The sequence below is a fragment of the Brassica napus genome, chromosome A10 (genome assembly GCF_020379485.1).
Source record: "Brassica napus cultivar Da-Ae chromosome A10, Da-Ae, whole genome shotgun sequence".
Taxonomy (NCBI): domain Eukaryota; kingdom Viridiplantae; phylum Streptophyta; class Magnoliopsida; order Brassicales; family Brassicaceae; genus Brassica; species Brassica napus.
The window spans coordinates 8,613,919-8,640,243 of record NC_063443.1 but is presented as its reverse complement, the minus strand read 5'-3'; the positions used below and the strand labels follow the sequence as shown (position 1 = coordinate 8,640,243).

The window sequence follows — 26,325 nt, the reverse complement described above, 5'->3', positions numbered from 1 at the left end:
CCGATAATCATGCCATTAAGGGTATATTTCACTTCGTTTTATACCAAAAGGCTTCAACAACTTCCTCCTTAGCCTGGGAGAGATCACATTCATCCTCCTTCCCATTATGGAAGAGATCACTTTTGTCTTTCTTCCTTTCCAGGAAAAGACTTTTTTCAGCGACTGCTTCCTATGTGGCATCGCCTCTTGCTGCGGAAACTTTGGCGTTACGAAACGCCATGATATCTGCTCTTCAGTGTGGGATTAACGCTCTCTTGATCTTTTCAGACTTTCAGATTCTCACTAACCTTGTGAATTCAAGAGGAAGACATTTAGAGATCGCTGTTCTTTTCAACCTTTTATCTGCTCTATTTACTGCTGTTGAATTTAAATTTATCCCTAGACTAGTTATTAATAGAGCTGACCTTGTGGCCAGACAAACTCTCTGTTTAATGTATAAGAAATGAACTAGATTTTGACCCGCGCAGGCGCGCGGGTGTATATTTTGAAAAATATGTTGATATTTGTTTTTCATGTAATTATTAGGATTTGGAAAAATGAATCCGAAGAACATAACCGATACCGATCCAAAGATATAGTACCAAACCCAAACATAAATTGATTAAATATTCTAATTATTCAAAATTTTGTTATTTAGAGAACCGAATCTGATCCGAACCGAAGTATTTAGGTATCCGAATTTATCTAAAAATAGATTTATATACTTATATGTATTAATTATTTTTAGATTTAACGTATATAAAACATCAAAAATGATACTTTTAAATTGGTTTAAATACTTGAAAATATATATAGATAGTCAAAAGTAAATATCTGAAATAGTTAAAGTATACTCAAATCACCAAAAATACTTAAAATAATTATTGATTTCGTATCCAAAATTTTAAATCAAGCCAATTGATATGTTAAGTTTAAGTATTATGACATATGTTATTCAAATTTATACGTAATATATTATTTTATTTATACATTTTGAGAAATTTAAAATATATAATGATTTAAGACTTTAAAAATAATTTAAATTAGTTATCCAAACTCAAACCAAACCCGCAAAGATCCAAATCGAACTCAAACCAAAATTTAGAAATATTCTAATAAGGCTGAAATCTTTGACCCCGAAAACCCAAAATACAAACCGATCAGAAGTAAACCCGTATGGGTATCCAAAAGCCCATCCCTAGTCATTATTATATATCGTATTTTATCATCATATAATTAATCGTATTTTATATGTACCATCATATAAGTAATCATATAATTAATAGTATTTTATACATACCATCATATAAATAATTACATATATTATATTTTTAAAACTTAATATGAAATATGAAAACCATAATTTGAGTTGGTATTTCAAATTGGGCTTTGTATTATATTTTTCTTATATATATTGACAATATTTTTTTATAATGGTTATTGAAAAATAGTTTAGTAAAAATCCATTTTTGACTATATGTATAGTTTTGAATCAATTTTTGATATAAATCAAATTTGAATTATTATTTTGATTTGAAATATGTATATAAAGTTTCAATTTAATTTTATGGTTAGTTTAGAAAAAAATTTTTTAGGGAATTAGATTGACCCATTTTGGTATATTTTAAAAGTGGCCTAGATAACTTTCAATTTTTTAAAAAAACATAAGCCCATTACTTTTTTTCTTAATACTACTATCTTTGTTTTCAAACAAAAATATTTTTTTTTAAAAGACTGCAATCAATGTTTCCAAACACTCCAAATTTTTAAAAGTCCTATTCAAGTCTCCAAACACTCCAATTTTGTACTTGAGTTTTAATAAGATAGATGTTGCTTTACAAAAAAAAAAAGGACGCATGTGACGAACAGAGCAAGCAGATACACAAAAATATTGTCACCATGACTTTTGTAATTTTCTAAGTCTTACCATTATTCTAGTAATCGACTTTAAATACCTTTGAATGAGTAATGATTTCCTTAGAGCATCTTTAACCCTAAGAACCCTTTTTTAATTTTTTTTCTTTTTTTTTGATTTTTTTTTAAAAAGTTAAAAATTAACCAATCGTGGATCGCCACGTGTCAGTGGGACCTACGAAAATTCAAGAACCAAACTCTTAGAGAAGGGGTTTAAGCACCAACTCTTAAGTTTTTTGTGGGTCCTACCTCTTAAGAACCTTCATAAAAGGTGGAGATAATCATGCTCTAAGAAATTGGTAATCGTTTTTGGGCTGACCCCTTTTAAGTAATAATTAAAAGGGTTTTTTGGCAAATATGACTCAAAACTTGAAGTCAAACACAAAACTAACCCATGTTTTGTTTTAAACTTTGACTTGTCTCTTTCATCCTTAAAGTTCAGATTATTCATGAAAATACCATCATTTTTTTTAAATGCATATTTTACTCTATCACCCTCAAACCCATGTTTTGTTTAAAACTTTGACTTGCCTCTTTCATCCCTAAAGTTCAGATTATTCATGAAAATGCCATCATTTTTTTTAAATGCATATTTTACTCTATCACCCTCATCTTTCCTCAAGTATTCAGCATATTGCCATTGTCATCAATACACCAACCACCATGAACAATCAATTTGAAGCTCTTAATAGGTACTTCGGATATGAGTGCTTCGGATCCTAGACATTTAGATCCAATAGGTACTTGTGAATTTTTGGTTCGAGTTCAGGTTGGTTCTTCTCGGGTCCGAGTCGGTTCATGACTATAATTAAAATACATATAAAATTACTTTTAATTTTCAGATCCATATTGGGTCCGAGTCGGATTTGGATATCTATGATCTGAAAAAGACACGAAATACCTAAACCCATCAAATTTAGTCAAAATATGTCATATATATATATATCTAAAATTTTGCAAAATACTTTAAAATAAACTATTAATAATTAAAATAAATTTTTTTTAAAACTTTAAATTTTCCATTTAAAGCTTCATATTACTTCAAAATACTACAAAAATATATTTCAACTAAATCATAAAATAAAATATAGAAAATTGAACACAAAAATCATAGTTTTTGATATTCATATTTTTATTCGGTATTAATCGGTTCTTTTATCGGGTCGGATCTATTCGGTTCTAGCTCTTTTGGATAGAAGAATTTTGTATCCAATAGGTACTTATAAATTTTCGGTTTGGTTTTGGGTCGGGTATTTTCGGATCGGTTTCGATTCAAGTTTTCGGATCTTGGTAAAACGCCTATTTCAAATCCTCTCAAATACTAGCCCGAATATGTTATATAAGTTGGTGTAAAAATATATTGTGTACTGGTCTCATGTCTTACCAATATATATACACTAGCTTAAGATCCGCGCAATTGCGTGGAATTAATATTATATATAAAAATAATTTTTATCTATTATTATTTATTTGTATTCACTTACGTATTATGTATATAATTAAATTAGAGTAAACACATAAAAATAAACAATACATCTTGTTTACTTAAGATACTTTTTTATTAAATAAATCAAAACAATCATTTTTTATTTATTTTATATGGTATATAACAAAATTTCAATGACATGGACATCGATATATAGTATGATGATAAAAAAACATATATATTATATTTTATTATAAATATTTATTATTGAGAATTCATACTCATGTGATAAACACAAAATTTCTAATGTGCGATTTTTTGAATGCAAATTTTAAAATTAAAATATTAAGGTTTCAATACTTTTCAATAAAATTTTTGAAATAATCATATTTAAGTATTTTTCTATGTTATATAGTTTAATTTTAAACTATATTAATATATAATATGAATATCTAGTAAATGAGGCTTCATATTCATACGATTTATGATCATTTGTATCTTGTTATTACCAAAAAAAGTTAAACCATTGATCACAAAATTTTAGTGTGAGAGATTTAACGTTTTTAGTAATTTATAGTTGTTTTAAAGATTCAAAATATAACATATAAGAAAAAATTTAATTTTGTTTATTATATGGTTAATGTGGTTGTTTAATATCTTTTAATAATATAAAACTAAAAAAAGAGCTAAGATACAAAAGTTATCATCAAATATTTATTATTCATAATCATTAATTGTCATATATATATATATATATATATATATATTAACCATATTAGGCAATTCCGTAGTTTTTATTTAAGGAAAGTGTAAAAATATTTTTTTGTATACTATTTATCAATTTAATAGTTAGTTTAATAAAAATTATAGTATAAGTTAAGATGGATCAACTTATTTCTCTAATAAATCTGAATTTCATTCTCATTGAACATTGGTACTAATCTAATTCTTGGGACTTTGAAGTGCGCAAAAGCCGAAAGGTTTGTGCATACTGCAGGCATGGTTTTCAGGAGTTGAAATTTCTGAAAAACTGTGATTCTAATTCAACACAATTCCTCATCGTATTCATAATTTAAACCGGAGCAGGGGCGTCTTGGATTTCAAAATCTTCCGACTCTCCTCGAAGTATTGGTTTGGATGGTTGATACCAGCATCACACGATGTGCCATAAACAGCTTCAAAGGTCATTGTGCATGCAAGCTTTTAGTATTGTTGTACATGCACATAAAGAAGACCACGTTAGTTAGATTAAAGATTGAAGGTTTAGTTAGAGATATAAAGATTGAAGGTTTAGTTAGAGATATAAAGATGAATCACCTGATAATGTTTGTTCCGCACTTGATCAATAACACCTTCCATTCCTCGCGAACTCAATCCCATTCTACCAAGTGCTGCTCTCAGGTTATCCTCACTGTCATATATTAGTAAGAAAATAATGAAAAAGAAGAGGAGAATAACAAATACACAATACACTCTTGTATCATAGCAATTCTAACCACATGGCAAATTCTTTTTGTTGCAATACCTCAGAGAAGGAAAAGAAAAGCTAAGATCAAGTCATGTTGCATATAATACATACATAACAGAGAGCCAAGCAATTGTTGTATCTCAATCCAAAGCCAAAACGTGGAGCGTATATGGTATGACTGATCCTCTCGTTAGAGCACTATACGCACTGTAATATATGTCGTTTGAAACTCAATTCAGATCCAGTGTTGCCCAATACACACCATGGAAATCAAAGACAAAGCTAAAACAACATGAGTTTGTTTGATGTCAATTACTGGATAAACAAATATTCAGCTTACCCTTCCAAACGCAGAGTCACCATTACACGCTGAGGACCGCGTACGTCGGTGATCGTGCTCCTTACTTCACCAACGATATCTTGAAATTTGTTTTTTTTTTAAATAAAAAAAACAAACGTTAATAGAGGTGAGAAAAGGCAATTGGATAAGTGTATTAGTACAGAAGAGATAAACCTGGGAGTTCTCTGTTAGTATTTGCCAATGCCAGAAGCTGTTCATGGCTGCGAAACCTGAATAACTCAGTCCCATCATTGAAGCGTATGGACACCGGAGAGTCAGAGAGTCAGAATTTTTGGTTAGCCCGTGCCACGTCGAAACCACTGAGAGAGTAGACGGAGCCTTCACTGAGCCGCCTCCGGAAAGTGTCAACGCGGCTTGAGTTCATGCTCCTGTGTATCAGCGTAGACTGCGACGAGTCAAGAATAAACCAAACAATTAAACATCAAGATCTAACTGACAGAAATAAGAAACAGAACACAATCGGATTTACCTGTTCATCAAGGAGAAGCATGTCAAGGCTCATAAGCTCTCCATCTTTCCTGTCGTTGCGAGCTTCCCAGAACCTCAGAAGACGAACTTCAGCGGTGTTTGAGCAACGGCCTGCTCTCAAGTTAGCGAGAAGAACATAAGAAGACATATCGGAAGGCGTGTCGGATTGCTTAAGCTATAAATCTCAGAGCTGTAGATCCTCATAGCTCCAAGACGCACTTATTTATAAAGCCACCTTCAATCTGTTACAAAACCGGGTCGACCATGAGAGTAAATGAGATGGAGTGGGAAGAGAGGTGGGGTGAAAATTAATGATCAAATTAAAGATCGATTTCAATGAGGAAGACTACGTTACAGAGATGGTGAGAAAGCAAAGAGGATGGAAAGAGGAAGGCGGAGATGGCAATGCCGTGAAGATACACCGTGAACCCTAGCAAGATCACTAAAGCCCAAATTAAAAACAAAAGCCCAACAAAACTAAACTCTCCCGTAAAAGAAGAATTCTTCTTTCAAACTAAAGCCCAAAAAAAAAACCAAACTCTCCCATAAGAAAAAAGTGAAGCTCCTCCCTCTTGGACACGTGTCAATAAAATGAACAGGGTCTGCTGACGTGGCTTCACCTGGAGCCTTTCTGAGAAACTTTATTAATATAGAGTAAACACATAATTAAATTAACAATAAACAATACATAATTAAATTAGAGTAAACACATAAAAATAAACAATACATCTTGTTTACTTAAGATACTTTTTTATTAAATAAATCAAAACAATCATTTTTTATTTATTTTATATGGTATATAACAAAATTTCAATGACATGGACATCGATATATAGTATGATGATAAAAAAACATATATATTATATTTTATTATAAATATTTATTATTGAGAATTCATACTCATGTGATAAACACAAAATTTCTAATGTGCGATTTTTTGAATGCAAATTTTAAAATTAAAATATTAAGGTTTCAATACTTTTCAATAAAATTTTTGAAATAATCATATTTAAGTATTTTTCTATGTTATATAGTTTAATTTTAAACTATATTAATATATAATATGAATATCTAGTAAATGAGGCTTCATATTCATACGATTTATGATCATTTGTATCTTGTTATTACCAAAAAAAGTTAAACCATTGATCACAAAATTTTAGTGTGAGAGATTTAACGTTTTTAGTAATTTATAGTTGTTTTAAAGATTCAAAATATAACATATAAGAAAAAATTTAATTTTGTTTATTATATGGTTAATGTGGTTGTTTAATATCTTTTAATAATATAAAACTAAAAAAAGAGCTAAGATACAAAAGTTATCATCAAATATTTATTATTCATAATCATTAATTGTCATATATATATATATATATATATATATATATTAACCATATTAGGCAATTCCGTAGTTTTTATTTAAGGAAAGTGTAAAAATATTTTTTTGTATACTATTTATCAATTTAATAGTTAGTTTAATAAAAATTATAGTATAAGTTAAGATGGATCAACTTATTTCTCTAATAAATCTGAATTTCATTCTCATGATGAGACGTGACTACAAAACATTTTCTCAATTAATATATAAGGATACATGACCTAACCTAATTTCATGTTACAACAATAAAGGCAAATCGTGATATACAATTTTATGTAGCAAAAAATATATAACAACTAGTGGTTTGCCCGCCCTACGGGCGGGCGGTTGTCTTTCTGTTTAATTTGTATGTAGTTGATGTAGCCATTTTTGAGCTATAGAATGTTGTATAAAAATGTTAGTTGTTAATGTTTTTTTATGAGAAATCATTTATAATTATTTTAAAAAAAATCTAAACCAAATTAGAGAAACCAAATTAATAATGTAACTTCAATAATGGCTAAGCAGTATATGGTTTAGACCAAATATGTTAGTTATCTGTACATCAGAAATAATTTCAAAGACCTCATATAATATTTTATATCAAAGAAACTAAAATCGATATTTCTCTCCCTATCAAACTATTAAATTACAAACAAAACATCTATAGAGCAAATATCCAAAATTGTGGTGCTACTCATAATTAATTTCAATCTATTTAGATTAATATTTTTAAAATTTGTATTTATTTAGATATCCGTTGTTCATTATGAATATTTGGTAAAACTTAAATCTTTAGTAGGATACTCACTTTATAAAAATGTAAAAGATTTTGATTTCGAAGAAAACAAACAAAGAATATTCTGATAAATTTTGACAACACAACCGTTGAAGTGTAAAATATATGAAAATAACTGCATGATGATTTGAAGTTGGGAACTTGGCTTATTTTAATATTCTAGGACATGTTGATCATGCAAAGACTCTAATGGTGTCACTAAGACGAAGGTTTTTAAATGTGAAGCGATGCCACTGAGCTGATAAAATAAGACTGAGTCCCAATCCAATGTATAATGCTGGCGAGGGAGACATCGCGTGAGAGAGGAGAGGACCATATTTGGTTTGAATATTGGTACTAATCTAATTCTTGGGACTTTGAAGTGCGCAAAAGCCGAAAGGTTTGTGCATACTGCAGGCATGGTTTTCAGGAGTTGAAATTTCTGAAAAACTGTGATTCTAATTCAACACAATTCCTCATCGTATTCATAATTTAAACCGGAGCAGGGGCGTCTTGGATTTCAAAATCTTCCGACTCTCCTCGAAGTATTGGTTTGGATGGTTGATACCAGCATCACACGATGTGCCATAAACAGCTTCAAAGGTCATTGTGCATGCAAGCTTTTAGTATTGTTGTACATGCACATAAAGAAGACCACGTTAGTTAGATTAAAGATTGAAGGTTTAGTTAGAGATATAAAGATTGAAGGTTTAGTTAGAGATATAAAGATGAATCACCTGATAATGTTTGTTCCGCACTTGATCAATAACACCTTCCATTCCTCGCGAACTCAATCCCATTCTACCAAGTGCTGCTCTCAGGTTATCCTCACTGTCATATATTAGTAAGAAAATAATGAAAAAGAAGAGGAGAATAACAAATACACAATACACTCTTGTATCATAGCAATTCTAACCACATGGCAAATTCTTTTTGTTGCAATACCTCAGAGAAGGAAAAGAAAAGCTAAGATCAAGTCATGTTGCATATAATACATACATAACAGAGAGCCAAGCAATTGTTGTATCTCAATCCAAAGCCAAAACGTGGAGCGTATATGGTATGACTGATCCTCTCGTTAGAGCACTATACGCACTGTAATATATGTCGTTTGAAACTCAATTCAGATCCAGTGTTGCCCAATACACACCATGGAAATCAAAGACAAAGCTAAAACAACATGAGTTTGTTTGATGTCAATTACTGGATAAACAAATATTCAGCTTACCCTTCCAAACGCAGAGTCACCATTACACGCTGAGGACCGCGTACGTCGGTGATCGTGCTCCTTACTTCACCAACGATATCTTGAAATTTGTTTTTTTTTTTAAATAAAAAAAACAAACGTTAATAGAGGTGAGAAAAGGCAATTGGATAAGTGTATTAGTACAGAAGAGATAAACCTGGGAGTTCTCTGTTAGTATTTGCCAATGCCAGAAGCTGTTCATGGCTGCGAAACCTGAATAACTCAGTCCCATCATTGAAGCGTATGGACACCGGAGAGTCAGAGAGTCAGAATTTTTGGTTAGCCCGTGCCACGTCGAAACCACTGAGAGAGTAGACGGAGCCTTCACTGAGCCGCCTCCGGAAAGTGTCAACGCGGCTTGAGTTCATGCTCCTGTGTATCAGCGTAGACTGCGACGAGTCAAGAATAAACCAAACAATTAAACATCAAGATCTAACTGACAGAAATAAGAAACAGAACACAATCGGATTTACCTGTTCATCAAGGAGAAGCATGTCAAGGCTCATAAGCTCTCCATCTTTCCTGTCGTTGCGAGCTTCCCAGAACCTCAGAAGACGAACTTCAGCGGTGTTTGAGCAACGGCCTGCTCTCAAGTTAGCGAGAAGAACATAAGAAGACATATCGGAAGGCGTGTCGGATTGCTTAAGCTATAAATCTCAGAGCTGTAGATCCTCATAGCTCCAAGACGCACTTATTTATAAAGCCACCTTCAATCTGTTACAAAACCGGGTCGACCATGAGAGTAAATGAGATGGAGTGGGAAGAGAGGTGGGGTGAAAACTAATGATCAAATTAAAGATCGATTTCAATGAGGAAGACTACGTTACAGAGATGGTGAGAAAGCAAAGAGGATGGAAAGAGGAAGGCGGAGATGGCAATGCCGTGAAGATACACCGTGAACCCTAGCAAGATCACTAAAGCCCAAATTAAAAACAAAAGCCCAACAAAACTAAACTCTCCCGCAAAAGAAGAATTCTTCTTTCAAACTAAAGCCCAAAAAAAAAACCAAACTCTCCCATAAGAAAAAAGTGAAGCTCCTCCCTCTTGGACACGTGTCAATAAAATGAACAGGGTCTGCTGACGTGGCTTCACCTGGAGCCTTTCTGAGAAACTTTATTAATATAGAGTAAACACATAATTAAATTAACAATAAACAATACATAATTAAATTAGAGTAAACACATAAAAATAAACAATACATCTTGTTTACTTAAGATACTTTTTTATTAAATAAATCAAAACAATCATTTTTTATTTATTTTATATGGTATATAACAAAATTTCAATGACATGGACATCGATATATAGTATGATGATAAAAAAACATATATATTATATTTTATTATAAATATTTATTATTGAGAATTCATACTCATGTGATAAACACAAAATTTCTAATGTGCGATTTTTTGAATGCAAATTTTAAAATTAAAATATTAAGGTTTCAATACTTTTCAATAAAATTTTTGAAATAATCATATTTAAGTATTTTTCTATGTTATATAGTTTAATTTTAAACTATATTAATATATAATATGAATATCTAGTAAATGAGGCTTCATATTCATACGATTTATGATCATTTGTATCTTGTTATTACCAAAAAAAGTTAAACCATTGATCACAAAATTTTAGTGTGAGAGATTTAACGTTTTTAGTAATTTATAGTTGTTTTAAAGATTCAAAATATAACATATAAGAAAAAATTTAATTTTGTTTATTATATGGTTAATGTGGTTGTTTAATATCTTTTAATAATATAAAACTAAAAAAAGAGCTAAGATACAAAAGTTATCATCAAATATTTATTATTCATAATCATTAATTGTCATATATATATATATATATATATATATATATATATATATATAACCATATTAGGCAATTCCGTAGTTTTTATTTAAGGAAAGTGTAAAAATATTTTTTTGTATACTATTTATCAATTTAATAGTTAGTTTAATAAAAATTATAGTATAAGTTAAGATGGATCAACTTATTTCTCTAATAAATCTGAATTTCATTCTCATTGAACATTGGTACTAATCTAATTCTTGGGACTTTGAAGTGCGCAAAAGCCGAAAGGTTTGTGCATACTGCAGGCATGGTTTTCAGGAGTTGAAATTTCTGAAAAACTGTGATTCTAATTCAACACAATTCCTCATCGTATTCATAATTTAAACCGGAGCAGGGGCGTCTTGGATTTCAAAATCTTCCGACTCTCCTCGAAGTATTGGTTTGGATGGTTGATACCAGCATCACACGATGTGCCATAAACAGCTTCAAAGGTCATTGTGCATGCAAGCTTTTAGTATTGTTGTACATGCACATAAAGAAGACCACGTTAGTTAGATTAAAGATTGAAGGTTTAGTTAGAGATATAAAGATTGAAGGTTTAGTTAGAGATATAAAGATGAATCACCTGATAATGTTTGTTCCGCACTTGATCAATAACACCTTCCATTCCTCGCGAACTCAATCCCATTCTACCAAGTGCTGCTCTCAGGTTATCCTCACTGTCATATATTAGTAAGAAAATAATGAAAAAGAAGAGGAGAATAACAAATACACAATACACTCTTGTATCATAGCAATTCTAACCACATGGCAAATTCTTTTTGTTGCAATACCTCAGAGAAGGAAAAGAAAAGCTAAGATCAAGTCATGTTGCATATAATACATACATAACAGAGAGCCAAGCAATTGTTGTATCTCAATCCAAAGCCAAAACGTGGAGCGTATATGGTATGACTGATCCTCTCGTTAGAGCACTATACGCACTGTAATATATGTCGTTTGAAACTCAATTCAGATCCAGTGTTGCCCAATACACACCATGGAAATCAAAGACAAAGCTAAAACAACATGAGTTTGTTTGATGTCAATTACTGGATAAACAAATATTCAGCTTACCCTTCCAAACGCAGAGTCACCATTACACGCTGAGGACCGCGTACGTCGGTGATCGTGCTCCTTACTTCACCAACGATATCTTGAAATTTGTTTTTTTTTAAATAAAAAAAACAAACGTTAATAGAGGTGAGAAAAGGCAATTGGATAAGTGTATTAGTACAGAAGAGATAAACCTGGGAGTTCTCTGTTAGTATTTGCCAATGCCAGAAGCTGTTCATGGCTGCGAAACCTGAATAACTCAGTCCCATCATTGAAGCGTATGGACACCGGAGAGTCAGAGAGTCAGAATTTTTGGTTAGCCCGTGCCACGTCGAAACCACTGAGAGAGTAGACGGAGCCTTCACTGAGCCGCCTCCGGAAAGTGTCAACGCGGCTTGAGTTCATGCTCCTGTGTATCAGCGTAGACTGCGACGAGTCAAGAATAAACCAAACAATTAAACATCAAGATCTAACTGACAGAAATAAGAAACAGAACACAATCGGATTTACCTGTTCATCAAGGAGAAGCATGTCAAGGCTCATAAGCTCTCCATCTTTCCTGTCGTTGCGAGCTTCCCAGAACCTCAGAAGACGAACTTCAGCGGTGTTTGAGCAACGGCCTGCTCTCAAGTTAGCGAGAAGAACATAAGAAGACATATCGGAAGGCGTGTCGGATTGCTTAAGCTATAAATCTCAGAGCTGTAGATCCTCATAGCTCCAAGACGCACTTATTTATAAAGCCACCTTCAATCTGTTACAAAACCGGGTCGACCATGAGAGTAAATGAGATGGAGTGGGAAGAGAGGTGGGGTGAAAATTAATGATCAAATTAAAGATCGATTTCAATGAGGAAGACTACGTTACAGAGATGGTGAGAAAGCAAAGAGGATGGAAAGAGGAAGGCGGAGATGGCAATGCCGTGAAGATACACCGTGAACCCTAGCAAGATCACTAAAGCCCAAATTAAAAACAAAAGCCCAACAAAACTAAACTCTCCCGTAAAAGAAGAATTCTTCTTTCAAACTAAAGCCCAAAAAAAAACCAAACTCTCCCATAAGAAAAAAGTGAAGCTCCTCCCTCTTGGACACGTGTCAATAAAATGAACAGGGTCTGCTGACGTGGCTTCACCTGGAGCCTTTCTGAGAAACTTTATTAATATAGAGTAAACACATAATTAAATTAACAATAAACAATACATAATTAAATTAGAGTAAACACATAAAAATAAACAATACATCTTGTTTACTTAAGATACTTTTTTATTAAATAAATCAAAACAATCATTTTTTATTTATTTTATATGGTATATAACAAAATTTCAATGACATGGACATCGATATATAGTATGATGATAAAAAAACATATATATTATATTTTATTATAAATATTTATTATTGAGAATTCATACTCATGTGATAAACACAAAATTTCTAATGTGCGATTTTTTGAATGCAAATTTTAAAATTAAAATATTAAGGTTTCAATACTTTTCAATAAAATTTTTGAAATAATCATATTTAAGTATTTTTCTATGTTATATAGTTTAATTTTAAACTATATTAATATATAATATGAATATCTAGTAAATGAGGCTTCATATTCATACGATTTATGATCATTTGTATCTTGTTATTACCAAAAAAAGTTAAACCATTGATCACAAAATTTTAGTGTGAGAGATTTAACGTTTTTAGTAATTTATAGTTGTTTTAAAGATTCAAAATATAACATATAAGAAAAAATTTAATTTTGTTTATTATATGGTTAATGTGGTTGTTTAATATCTTTTAATAATATAAAACTAAAAAAAGAGCTAAGATACAAAAGTTATCATCAAATATTTATTATTCATAATCATTAATTGTCATATATATATATATATATATATATATATATATATATATATATATATATATATATATATATATATATATTAACCATATTAGGCAATTCCGTAGTTTTTATTTAAGGAAAGTGTAAAAATATTTTTTTGTATACTATTTATCAATTTAATAGTTAGTTTAATAAAAATTATAGTATAAGTTAAGATGGATCAACTTATTTCTCTAATAAATCTGAATTTCATTCTCATTGAACATTGGTACTAATCTAATTCTTGGGACTTTGAAGTGCGCAAAAGCCGAAAGGTTTGTGCATACTGCAGGCATGGTTTTCAGGAGTTGAAATTTCTGAAAAACTGTGATTCTAATTCAACACAATTCCTCATCGTATTCATAATTTAAACCGGAGCAGGGGCGTCTTGGATTTCAAAATCTTCCGACTCTCCTCGAAGTATTGGTTTGGATGGTTGATACCAGCATCACACGATGTGCCATAAACAGCTTCAAAGGTCATTGTGCATGCAAGCTTTTAGTATTGTTGTACATGCACATAAAGAAGACCACGTTAGTTAGATTAAAGATTGAAGGTTTAGTTAGAGATATAAAGATTGAAGGTTTAGTTAGAGATATAAAGATGAATCACCTGATAATGTTTGTTCCGCACTTGATCAATAACACCTTCCATTCCTCGCGAACTCAATCCCATTCTACCAAGTGCTGCTCTCAGGTTATCCTCACTGTCATATATTAGTAAGAAAATAATGAAAAAGAAGAGGAGAATAACAAATACACAATACACTCTTGTATCATAGCAATTCTAACCACATGGCAAATTCTTTTTGTTGCAATACCTCAGAGAAGGAAAAGAAAAGCTAAGATCAAGTCATGTTGCATATAATACATACATAACAGAGAGCCAAGCAATTGTTGTATCTCAATCCAAAGCCAAAACGTGGAGCGTATATGGTATGACTGATCCTCTCGTTAGAGCACTATACGCACTGTAATATATGTCGTTTGAAACTCAATTCAGATCCAGTGTTGCCCAATACACACCATGGAAATCAAAGACAAAGCTAAAACAACATGAGTTTGTTTGATGTCAATTACTGGATAAACAAATATTCAGCTTACCCTTCCAAACGCAGAGTCACCATTACACGCTGAGGACCGCGTACGTCGGTGATCGTGCTCCTTACTTCACCAACGATATCTTGAAATTTGTTTTTTTTTTAAATAAAAAAAACAAACGTTAATAGAGGTGAGAAAAGGCAATTGGATAAGTGTATTAGTACAGAAGAGATAAACCTGGGAGTTCTCTGTTAGTATTTGCCAATGCCAGAAGCTGTTCATGGCTGCGAAACCTGAATAACTCAGTCCCATCATTGAAGCGTATGGACACCGGAGAGTCAGAGAGTCAGAATTTTTGGTTAGCCCGTGCCACGTCGAAACCACTGAGAGAGTAGACGGAGCCTTCACTGAGCCGCCTCCGGAAAGTGTCAACGCGGCTTGAGTTCATGCTCCTGTGTATCAGCGTAGACTGCGACGAGTCAAGAATAAACCAAACAATTAAACATCAAGATCTAACTGACAGAAATAAGAAACAGAACACAATCGGATTTACCTGTTCATCAAGGAGAAGCATGTCAAGGCTCATAAGCTCTCCATCTTTCCTGTCGTTGCGAGCTTCCCAGAACCTCAGAAGACGAACTTCAGCGGTGTTTGAGCAACGGCCTGCTCTCAAGTTAGCGAGAAGAACATAAGAAGACATATCGGAAGGCGTGTCGGATTGCTTAAGCTATAAATCTCAGAGCTGTAGATCCTCATAGCTCCAAGACGCACTTATTTATAAAGCCACCTTCAATCTGTTACAAAACCGGGTCGACCATGAGAGTAAATGAGATGGAGTGGGAAGAGAGGTGGGGTGAAAATTAATGATCAAATTAAAGATCGATTTCAATGAGGAAGACTACGTTACAGAGATGGTGAGAAAGCAAAGAGGATGGAAAGAGGAAGGCGGAGATGGCAATGCCGTGAAGATACACCGTGAACCCTAGCAAGATCACTAAAGCCCAAATTAAAAACAAAAGCCCAACAAAACTAAACTCTCCCGTAAAAGAAGAATTCTTCTTTCAAACTAAAGCCCAAAAAAAAAACCAAACTCTCCCATAAGAAAAAAGTGAAGCTCCTCCCTCTTGGACACGTGTCAATAAAATGAACAGGGTCTGCTGACGTGGCTTCACCTGGAGCCTTTCTGAGAAACTTTATTAATATAGATATATATTTCTAGAAGTATTAATACTAAAACCCGATTAAACCGGGTGAAACCATGACTGAAATGTTTAACGGCTTCATCATTTTCCCTGTTTTCAAAATATTGCCATAAATGTTTAAAAGTCTACCCGTTGAAACCAGAGAAAATACAGTATATGGAAAAGTGAAGTAAATGAGAATTAGCGTTAATTAATATGGAGATGGAAAACTTGGTGAACAAGTCACTTCATCTGTATTAAATTATTAGTGTGAGCAATGAACATCACCAATTTATCAATTACGGTAAATTTATTCATGTCTCTAATTCTCAACCAGCCCTCGGAGCTATGCCTGAGGGCACCAGTGTTGGTAAGATGCTCTCCTCTTCACTCTAATAGCCTCTCATCTGCATCCTTGCCGCAAACGCAAACCCTTCCTAAATTCATCTACTGCGCTGATCCTTGTAGACCACAACTCGCAAGAATCATGGTTAGGAGGGATGGTGACATGATTCCTTTTGATTTGGATTCGCCTTATGATTTTATGGAGGCACCGGAATTGATAGGATCAACCAGTGGATGGATAACGTCTTTGGTGGACGGCAGGGTGTGTCTCTACACACACCGGGGGAAGCGTCCTGATCATGAAAGAATTTGGTTACCTGCTCTTGAAAGTCTGCCTCTTTGCCAAGCCCAAGTGGTCACCAACGTGGCGATGTCCTCATCTTCTCCAGAGGAAGAGTACCGTGTTGTGGCTGTCAAGTTCTTGGGACCTCAACTCAGCATATGTCAACTCATAAGTCGTAGACATGCTCAAGTCGAAGTGGAGGGAATCCACATCAGAATCTCAAACCCTTGTTTCTTCTCCTCCCCTGTCATGTACTCTGAGAAAGAGGACATGTTTCGCATTGTCGGATCTGGAGGCCACCTTGTTGGATCATGGGATCTCCGCAAACACAAGGACACACCAAAGATTCAGAGACTCCAATTTCAAAACCTTCCGGAGCTGAGCAAGGCCAAACGGGAGCTTCTGTACTCGTGCAAGACCAGCGAACACTTGGTGGAGTCAAGAACCACCGGTGAAACTTTCATGGTCAAATGGTACAAAAGGACGTCCAAGACCATAGAGAGAATGGAAACAAAAGCTTTAATGGTCTTCAAGATAGACGAGGAAGGTAACGCTGTTTACACTCAAGATATTGGTGATCTCTGCATTTTCCTCACAATGACTGAATCTTTCTGTGTCCCTGCTTGCTCTGTTCGCCACATGCGTCCTAGTCGCGTCAAAATCATGGATGTCGACGAAATCACTATTGTCGATCTGGCTGCTCAAAAGTGGAACTGATAAGAATAGTAGTTTGGAGTATAAAGAGTCTTTTTAGTTTTATATGTTTAAGCTCTATTGAGTGTGTGTTTTTTTTTTGTGTTGTGACTTTATAATGGAAAGCTATCTATGCATTGTGCTTTGGTGATTTTAACAAAATATTAGCGTCTCTAGAATATTCCCAAGAGTCTCTCCAAGTAGTGATGCGAGCACCACTGCTTTTGTGCATACGATGAGAGTCTGATGTGTTTTGCTTATCCCTTGCTGAGGTTGTTCTTTAGATGTTACAAGGCATGTGTTTCATGTTGTTGTTAGGAATCTTTGAAAGCAAGAAAAAAAAGGAAAGGCTTGAGTGGGAGGATAAGCACCATTTGTATATTTCTGAAGCAGAACTGCAAAGTATCATCTCATTCTGTGTTTTGTGCAAAACAGTTAAACATTTAAAGAAGCCTACAGCAGACATTTTCAGCTATGTGAAACGATAAAGTTGTACTTTTATTATTGTAAAAAATTCAAATGGTAGGACTAGTAGCAGAGGAGTTCACAAGTGTTCCAGATATGCCGTTTTAGCTAGTGCAAAAATGTTTTAGCTGGTGATGATGATTGTGATTCGGTGAGTGATGAAGAAGCAAGAATAGTTAAGGTATCGAAGGAGAAAGGTCGAAGCACAAGAATCATAATCCACTTTGTGTCATACCTTGTTGTTTGTTTAAATTAGAGTGGAGATTCACTAGCACAAGGTCAAACAATCGTCGTTAGCTCCCACCGGTGCAGGGACCCGCTACAAGCCAGCACCCTCGTGACCTCAGTTCCGAGCCGTGACAGTGTTCTTCGATTGAGATGTTCCATCAATTCGCAACCTTGGTCCCTCCCTGTATTCTCGTCGTTTTCCATTCCCCAAGATGTTTCTGATTTGAAATTATATCCTTTCAAATTGAACCCAAACTTTCGATTGAGGAGACCTCCTCGTAATTGCCGTATGGTTCCTGATCTTTGTATTGTTTTCATTTTGGACCCTAAACTTCATAAGTTACTGAAATAACCTTACGATTTCACTCCAAACTTTCATATGTACACTTTAGCCCCCTGCTTTATGCAATTATGCATGCAAACTGTTTTTATAGTTATTTGTGTTATGGAAGCTTTCTCTAATCTCTTAGTGTTTCTTGATTATGTATCTTCCTTTGTATGAATGAATATGCAGATTGTTTTCGTAGTTATTTGTGTTTTCATGGAGGTTACTGAGTAGTCATCTTTATGTTTTTGGACTAGATAGTTAATGGTTTTTAGTATGTTTAAGGCTAGATATGATCTTAATGCTAGATACTCTAAGACCATATTGATTTAAAGTTTAGGTGATTTAATGTCTGAAAACAATATGTTGCAAATGTGACCTGAAACTGACGTAAATTTCTCATACATTCCATTTTCTAAATGAGCGCTTCCACTTCTGAGTGAAGGAAGACGAGCTAGTCCTTGTATTTTTTGCTCTCATCAAACCATCAAAACCTTCTAAAGTATTGTACCAACCTTTTCCTGAAAAACATTTCTGGTCATTCTATGATCCATCCGTGAAACACTATCTATCTTGTATAGTTCGTAAAGTATAGACATTTACCTCAGGATTTTGAGGAAGCCCTTGTGTCAGTGAAACTTGTTACTCCGCCCAAAGAAGAGATTATGTTTCTATCAATTTTAAAGTATGCATTGGATCAATATCCACGTTACTGAAAACTTTATTATTTCGTCCCTTCCATATATATCATAATATCCCAATGAATTGATATCTTCCATTTGTCGGAGAACTCTCCAAAATAAATGATCCATATTTGCGAAAAGTGGATGAGTAGTAAAAATAGCTCGATTCGATGGGATTTTTTAGAGTGCTCAAACTTGGATTGCTGGTGGACGTTCAAAAAAATGTGGTTGATTGATTCCTCGGTGCCCCCACATCTCGTACAACATATGCCCCCTTGCATTCCTCTCGCTCGTAAGTTTTTCTTAACTGCAATACATCCTGATACTATTTGCCACAGAAATTGCTTCATTTTCGGTGGACATCATATTTTCCAATAAACGCCTTCAGAGAAGCGACTGTGGGACAAAACACTAATATTTGTTTTTTTTATCAAGGTAAACTCGTTCCACTTGGTATCCAGATTTGACCGTGTAGTTCTCATCTTTCGTGAAATGTCATCCGTCTATGTTGGCTAGTTGTATCTTACTCAAAGGTATACTCTCTTTAATCTTTGTATCTTGGGGATCCACCAAAGACTGTATTACCTATGAATTTTATGTTCGTGATTCTGTCTTGATGAGATAGTAGACCGTTAGGTCAGGGTAAAGGTTATAATGATTACTATTTGCTGATCTCGGGCGAGTGATTGAGAGCCAAAGGTTATTCCATACTAATATAGTTGATCTTGATCCCACTCTTTTCATTAGTCCTTTGCTTACCAAAGATCTAGCAGAGACAATACTACGCCAGCCATATGATATGAAGTATGATCTAATCGGTTCCAGGGTGATGCTTTTCTGAAGTACCGATCTTGAAAACCCGAGAGAAGAAAGTATTCGGTTTCTCGATTAAACGCCATAACTTCTTTCTTACCATGGCCGTATTAAAATCCGTGAGATATTTAAATCCCAAACCTCTTCATTCTTAATTTGACATAATTTGTCCCATGATTTCCAATGTATGCCTTTTGTCCTTCCTCATAGACTCCACCAGAATTGGGTTACCGCACTCGTTAGTTTCTTTGATTCGGTCTTTCGTAGACAAAAACAAGACATCACATGGCTTGGTAAAGCCAAAACCACTGATTTATAATTACTTCCTTTCCTCCTTTGGTAAAGAACTTAAAAGTCCATCCATTAACTTTGTTGTTCAAACGATCGTGAATAAAACCAAATACCTGTATTTTTTGAGCCTCCCAGACTCTCTGGTATTTCTAAATACGATCCAATCCCTTCTAAATTATGTATCCCTAGAATTTTCTGCATATCATGCCGATTGAGGAAACCTCAATCTTGTGTCCAAATTGAATAGAAGATTTTTGGAAGATTATCAGTTGATTTGATACTGCCTCATATTCCTTTAAAATCCTGAGAATGTTTTGACACTCATCCTTTGAGCCTTACAAAAAAAAAATTAAGCTGTCATCTGAAAAGAGTAAAAGAGATATCGGAGGACAAGCCATAGCCATATTCATTCCCGTTAGTTTTTTTCTCTCTCTCTCAATTTTTTTTTAATATTTACGATTAGCGCCTACTTACACATGATGAATACACTATGAGATAAAGGGTCTTCTTGGCGCAGACCTCTATGTGGGATTATATGCCCTTTCGGGAGACCATTTAATAAGACCATGTATTGAACCGTGGATATATATGCCATCATTAGTTTGATCTTAGTGAGGATCAAACGCCATTTTGTGTAGGTAAAAGGAACTGTATATAATCTCATTCCAGCCTATCATACGCTTTACTCATATATGTTTTGATTGCCATATATTTATTTTGGCATGACTTGTTGGTCCTTAATCCATGAAATATTTCCCGAGTGATAAGAATATTATCTGAAATCAGCTTTCAGCCACAAATGCCGATTGAGTTTCCAAAATAAGGGAAGGGAGGCATATCTTCAACCTTTGCCATAATACTTTAGAAATGATCTTGTAATGTTTATTATGTAATAAAAAACACATAAGAATCAGGTAAAGTTTTCTTTCAACTATTTATAATTTTATTTATTTATGCATTTCTTTAAGAAGAGCTGGAGTGAAAATAAAGATTATAAATTTATTTTCTATAGTTTTTGCATATTATATTCCTTTAAAAAAATTCACAATGAATAAACTGTAAGGGTAAATATTTTTTTTATTTTTCTGGAATTTTGAAGTGATATCTTTATTAAAAAAACAAAAATAATTTTATATGTGAATATGTCTTCAAATATTTGTGAAAGTGGAAACATACCCCAAGAGTGAGATAAAAAAAATTGATTGACAAAGAAACACCAATAAATGTTTTTATAATGTATTCTATTATATGGGATAAACAGATATGCATGCATAATAAATTGATTATTTTTACAAGGGTAAAATTTGATTTTTTTTTAACTAGCATGTGTCAGTGTTTTAGGCAGGAAAAGAGATGCAATATTTATACAAATTTAAATAACATACATCATGTATTCAATCTTTATCGCTGAATTCATTGCAAAGCCATGATTTGCTTACTAAATGGAACTCATTGAGCATTAAGCACATTTGGAAGTAACATGATGAAGACTCTCTTGCTATCCCGTTTTTGTTTTTGTTTTTGTTTTTCAACTTTCCAAGTTTTCAAAATATTTTTGAGATATATATTTCTATATTTTGCTATGTTTTTTAGAATGCCAAAACTGTTCTCAAATATTTTCTAGGATATTTTATATCATATCCTTAAATTTTGTTTTTGTTGATTAATACTATTCATCTTTCAACAAAAATAAACATTATGTTATTTGCATGTTTCTCATGAAGAGATGAACAGATTTTGAAGAGACTGATAAAATAAATTGATCATTTAAATACCAACTCAGTTGCAAGTAGCACATTTTCTTTAGTTTTTTCACATTTTTCAGTATCCTAATTTCATTATTTCGCTATTGTTTGAATACTATTATTCCCAGTACTTGATAAATTTATCAGTATTGAACAAAGATAAAGTATTATCCGTATCATAAGTTGAATTTTCAAACATTTGTTAAAATTTTCCATATATAAACAATAATCCATGTTTGATGTTTGATAATTATGAATTAGTGTTCATATATAAATTTTATTTCAAATGAAACCAGAAAAAATTACTTTACAAAGTTAGAGGTGTGGTAATATTTCTTGCCTAACAAACTTAGTAATATTTGTACATTAGACATAAACGTGCATGAACATAATAGATTACGATGAATTAACGCTTTTTACATGAATGAGTGTAATAATATTTAATAATATAATTTACAATGTGCATTGTTTACTTAAATTGGGAAGAGTCTCGATTGTCCATCTGCAAAGCTTCCTTTATTCAAAAAGTTAAAAGCTTTGAAAAATCGGTTAATAACTTTGATCTATGATCTCGTAGCATTAATTTTTTAAGTTCAATTTTTTTTCTTATTATTCTTATAAGTTTATATAATATACGAAGTAAAATGTCATTTTTAAAAATCAATAAACATTAAGTATGCCTGAACATTCATTTTTGGTTTTGATTGTTTGATTTTTTTCGGTTCTGGTTAAAGTTTTGGTTATTTTTGGATATAGAGATATGTGAACTGATAAGAGTTATGAAATTTGGTTCAAAATCGTTTTTTTTTCAGATTTGGTTCAGTTCTAGTGCAGTTTGATTTTTTTTTCAGCTGGTTCCAAACAAATATTGAAAATCAGGTAATACTCAAAATTTTTGGATCTAGTTTGAGTCTTGTTTGGATCAGTTTGGTTTGTGGTTTACATAAAATTTTGTGTAATTTTGAATAATTTCATAAATTCTAATTAAATATCAAGTAATTCAGATATTGATGATAAAATATCGAGAAATTTGGAGTATGCAGATAAAATATCGGATAATTTGGATAATTTAATATAATTGGTTTTAAAATATTAAATTGATTCTGTTTTTGGGTAATTTAGTTTATGATATGGATGTTAGATTTTTTTTTCTTAGTTTGATACCATTTGAAATATAAAGAAAATTTACTCAATAAAAATAGAGAACCAAATTTAAAATAACTATATATCTATAAAATAACCAAAGGAAAAAGAAATAAAAGACGGTATTATTATCATCAAAAGAAGAGTATATTATAGAAAACCATAGGTACTTAGTTTGTCATTCAAAATCTATACATATTTGCATGATAAACTTACAAATATATAACAAAACATCATGTTCAGTCTCCCTAGTTCTTGAATTTTCAACCTTCTCAAACGTTACATTATTTGGTGTTTGTTATTTAGAATTATCTTTAAAGTCTCCTCTCTTTTTCTGCCTAAAACAATTACACATGCAAACTAAACAAATTCTAATTTTATTGTTGTGAAAGCACCAATTTACCATGCCACAATTCTCTTGCCATTTAAACACAACACAATATACATACATTCATTAGTTTTTTCAGTCAAATATAAACTATTTTCCTCTTCTTGAGGTCTGTTTCCTCTCTCTCTCTCTCTCACACACACACACACAAACATACACACACAAAAATCTTAAGATGAATTCATTTTGAATTTGTTGAATCATGTTATGTTTCCTTCAAAGAGATCTAACTTGCTTGTTGACATAACAAAACGTGAGAGAATGTTATTTGAGAGAAAAATAGATGAAGCTAAGATTACTATGATAAAAATCTTATAAAGATTTCTAAGGAAGAGAAAAAGCAAAGAGTCATCTCTTGGATCATCAAGAAATCTGAAGGGTAAGGAGAAGAAGAAGGTAGAAGTAATTGATTTTGGTAGCATATAAGGAAAAGAAAAATTTCAAGTCATGCTATTCATCTTAACTCAAATAAGAGTCAAACTGCATGAAGAAATGAATTCAAAGATGAAGTGAAGAATCCGGAAAAGACGCCACAAGCGAGGAAAGACCCGGTGGAAGAGAAAAAGGAGAAAGAGACATGGATTTGCTTAACTTTGGCATTAAGCATACTTGAAAGTAACAAGATGAAGACTTTCTTGATGTTTTTCTCAACTTATCAAACTTTCAAAATATTTTTGAGATATGTTTTTCTATATTTTGCTATGTTCTTTAGAATGGCAAAACTATTCTCAAATATTTGCTAGGATATAACAAAACGTGAGAGAATGTTATTTGAGAGAAAAATAGATGAAGCTAAAATTACTGTGATAAAAATCTTATTAAGGTTTCAGAGGAAGAGAAAAAGCAAAGAGTCATTGGATCATCAAGAAATCTGAAGGGTATGGAGAAGAAGAAGGTAGAAGCAATTGATTTTGGTAGCATATTAGGAAAATGAAAATTTCATGTCATGCTATTCATGCTAACTAAGAGAGGAGTCAAACTGCATGAAAAAATGGATTCAAGGATGAAAGTGAAGAATCCGGAAAAGTCTCCACAAGCGAGGAAAGACCCGATGGAAGAGAAGAAGGAGAAAGAGACATGGATTATAGAGTACTATGAAACCTTTCCAAATGTAATTCAACATGTTGGATAATATTCAAATGTCAACACATTACTTTTCACCTTTAAACACTCTACATCATCTTCTTTATCTTCCACTTGATAAATCAACATACATTAAAATTTTACATACTACAATGGTTTTGTTTAATTAGATTCAACACCATATTTAATTATTAATAATTAAATAAACCTAATATCTATTTAGTGATTATTTTTATTCTTTATAAATTAGAGATTGTGTTTGTTTAATTTGGACATACAATTTAATCATTAATTAATAAAATAGTGTGTTGAATTTTATTAAACAAAACCATTACTATAAAAATTTAATATGTGTTGAATTATTAGATGAAAGAAAAAGAAGATGATGTGGAGTTTTTTTAATGTGAGAAGTAAGTTGATGAATCTTATAACCATACGTTAATATGAAATTTATACATCTTTGGAGGAAAGAAAAAAATTAATGACTTTTATGTGAATCTATCTTCAGATATTTATGAAAGAGGCAAAAATTATAATTGACTGAGAAAAAACAATAAATGTCTTTATAATGTGTTCTATTTTATATGTAAAAGAGATATGCATGCATAATAAATTGGTTATTTTTATAAGGGTAAAATTTTTTTTAACTAGCATTATTAGTGTTTTAAACAGAAAAAGAGATGCAATATTTATACAAATTAAAATAACAAACATCATGTATCAAATCTTTGTCATTGAATTCATAAGAAAAATCATGATTTTCTTACTAAATGGAACTCCTTGATTTATATCTCTTTGTCCATGCAAGACCTTAACTTTGGCATTAAGCACATTGAGAAGTAACAAGATGAAGTTTCTTGCTGTTTTTCTCAACTTATCAAGCTTTCAAAATATTTTTGAGATATGTCTTTCTATTGTTGTGGTCTTTAGAATGCCAAAACTATTCTCAAATATTTGCTAGGATATAACAAAACGTGAGAGAATGCTATTTGAGAGAAAAATTGATGAAGTTAAGATTACGATGATAAAAATCTTATTAAAGTTTCAAAAGAAGAAAAAAAACAAAGAGTCATTGGATCATCAAGAAATCTGAAGGGTAAGGAGAAGAAGGTAGAAGCAATTGATGTTGGTAGCATATTGTAAAAAATAAAATGTCAAGTCATGCTATTCATGCTAACTTAGATTGGAGTCAAACTGTCTCAATAAATGGATTCAAGGATGGAAGTGAAGATTCCGGAAAAGACGCCACAGGCGAGGAAAGACCCGGTGGAAGAGAAGAAGGAGAAAGAGACATGGATTATAGAGTACTATGAGACTCGTGCAAATGTAATTCAACATGTTGGATAGTATTCAAATGTCAACACATTACTTTTCACATTTAAACACTCTACATCATCTTCTTTATCTTTCAACTAATAAATCAACATACATTAAAATTTTACATACTACAATGATTTTTTTAATTAGATTCAACACCATATTTTCTTATATGTCATATTTTAAAGTTTATAAAACGACAATAAATTACTAATATTGTTGAAACTCTCACGTTAAATTTTTTGAGATCAATGGTTTAACTTTTTTTTGTTATAACAAGATACAAATGATCATAAAATCATATGAATAAGAAGTTTCATTTAATAATTTTCAGATTATACATATATATATATATATACATATGTATTTTTTTATAATATTATTAAAACTCAAATATTTACCATATAAAAATAAATAAATATGTTAATTTCAAAATTTCCATTGCAAAAGTATTTAGATTTTAATATTTTAATTTTGACATTTGCAAAGAATTTTTAAAAATGATTAAAAATTACTAAAATTATTAATGATCTCACACTAAAAT

General features: G+C 32.1%; 1 protein-coding gene and 3 long non-coding RNA genes across 15 annotated transcripts; 1 reads left to right on the top strand and 3 right to left on the bottom strand.

Moving 5' to 3' along the window:
* Window positions 1-4,290: 4,290 nt before the first annotated feature.
* Window positions 4,291-6,467, bottom strand: LOC125579141. Of its 5 annotated transcripts, none has more exons than XR_007317142.1 (6): window positions 5,618-6,467; window positions 5,302-5,533; window positions 5,128-5,206; window positions 4,845-4,994; window positions 4,637-4,730; window positions 4,291-4,519 (listed from the first exon to the last, which is right to left on the bottom strand). It is a non-coding gene; the product is annotated as an uncharacterized LOC125579141 (long non-coding RNA). The 5 variants fall into 5 exon arrangements; XR_007317143.1 differs by having other exon boundaries at window positions 4,899-4,994; XR_007317140.1 differs by having other exon boundaries at window positions 4,845-5,206.
* A 1,675-nt stretch (window positions 6,468-8,142) lies between these two features.
* LOC106447621 lies at window positions 8,143-10,320 on the bottom strand. 4 transcript variants are annotated; one of them, XR_007317137.1, is made up of 6 exons: window positions 9,471-10,320; window positions 9,155-9,386; window positions 8,980-9,058; window positions 8,697-8,846; window positions 8,489-8,582; window positions 8,143-8,371 (listed from the first exon to the last, which is right to left on the bottom strand). It is a non-coding gene; the product is annotated as an uncharacterized LOC106447621 (long non-coding RNA). The 4 variants fall into 4 exon arrangements; XR_007317138.1 differs by having other exon boundaries at window positions 8,751-8,846; XR_007317135.1 differs by having other exon boundaries at window positions 8,697-9,058.
* A 3,704-nt stretch (window positions 10,321-14,024) lies between these two features.
* Window positions 14,025-22,749, bottom strand: LOC111201415. 5 transcript variants are annotated; one of them, XR_007317133.1, is made up of 7 exons: window positions 18,001-22,668; window positions 15,352-15,592; window positions 15,036-15,267; window positions 14,862-14,940; window positions 14,579-14,728; window positions 14,371-14,464; window positions 14,025-14,253 (listed from the first exon to the last, which is right to left on the bottom strand). It is a non-coding gene; the product is annotated as an uncharacterized LOC111201415 (long non-coding RNA). The 5 variants fall into 5 exon arrangements; XR_007317134.1 differs by having other exon boundaries at window positions 14,633-14,728; window positions 18,001-22,667; XR_007317131.1 differs by having other exon boundaries at window positions 14,579-14,940; window positions 18,001-22,667.
* On the top strand, window positions 16,242-18,050 carry LOC106370245. The gene has a single exon (XM_013810291.3). The coding sequence runs from the start codon at window positions 16,257-16,259 to the stop codon at window positions 17,322-17,324; it is 1,068 nt and encodes a 355-aa protein (XP_013665745.2). The 5' UTR covers window positions 16,242-16,256; the 3' UTR covers window positions 17,325-18,050.
* Window positions 22,750-26,325: the final 3,576 nt, after the last annotated feature.

Excerpts from the sequence above, each read along its gene's own strand:
- LOC106370245 (XM_013810291.3), top strand. The coding sequence starts at position 16,257 with ATGAACATCACCAATTTATCAATTACGGTAAATTTATTCATGTCTCTA.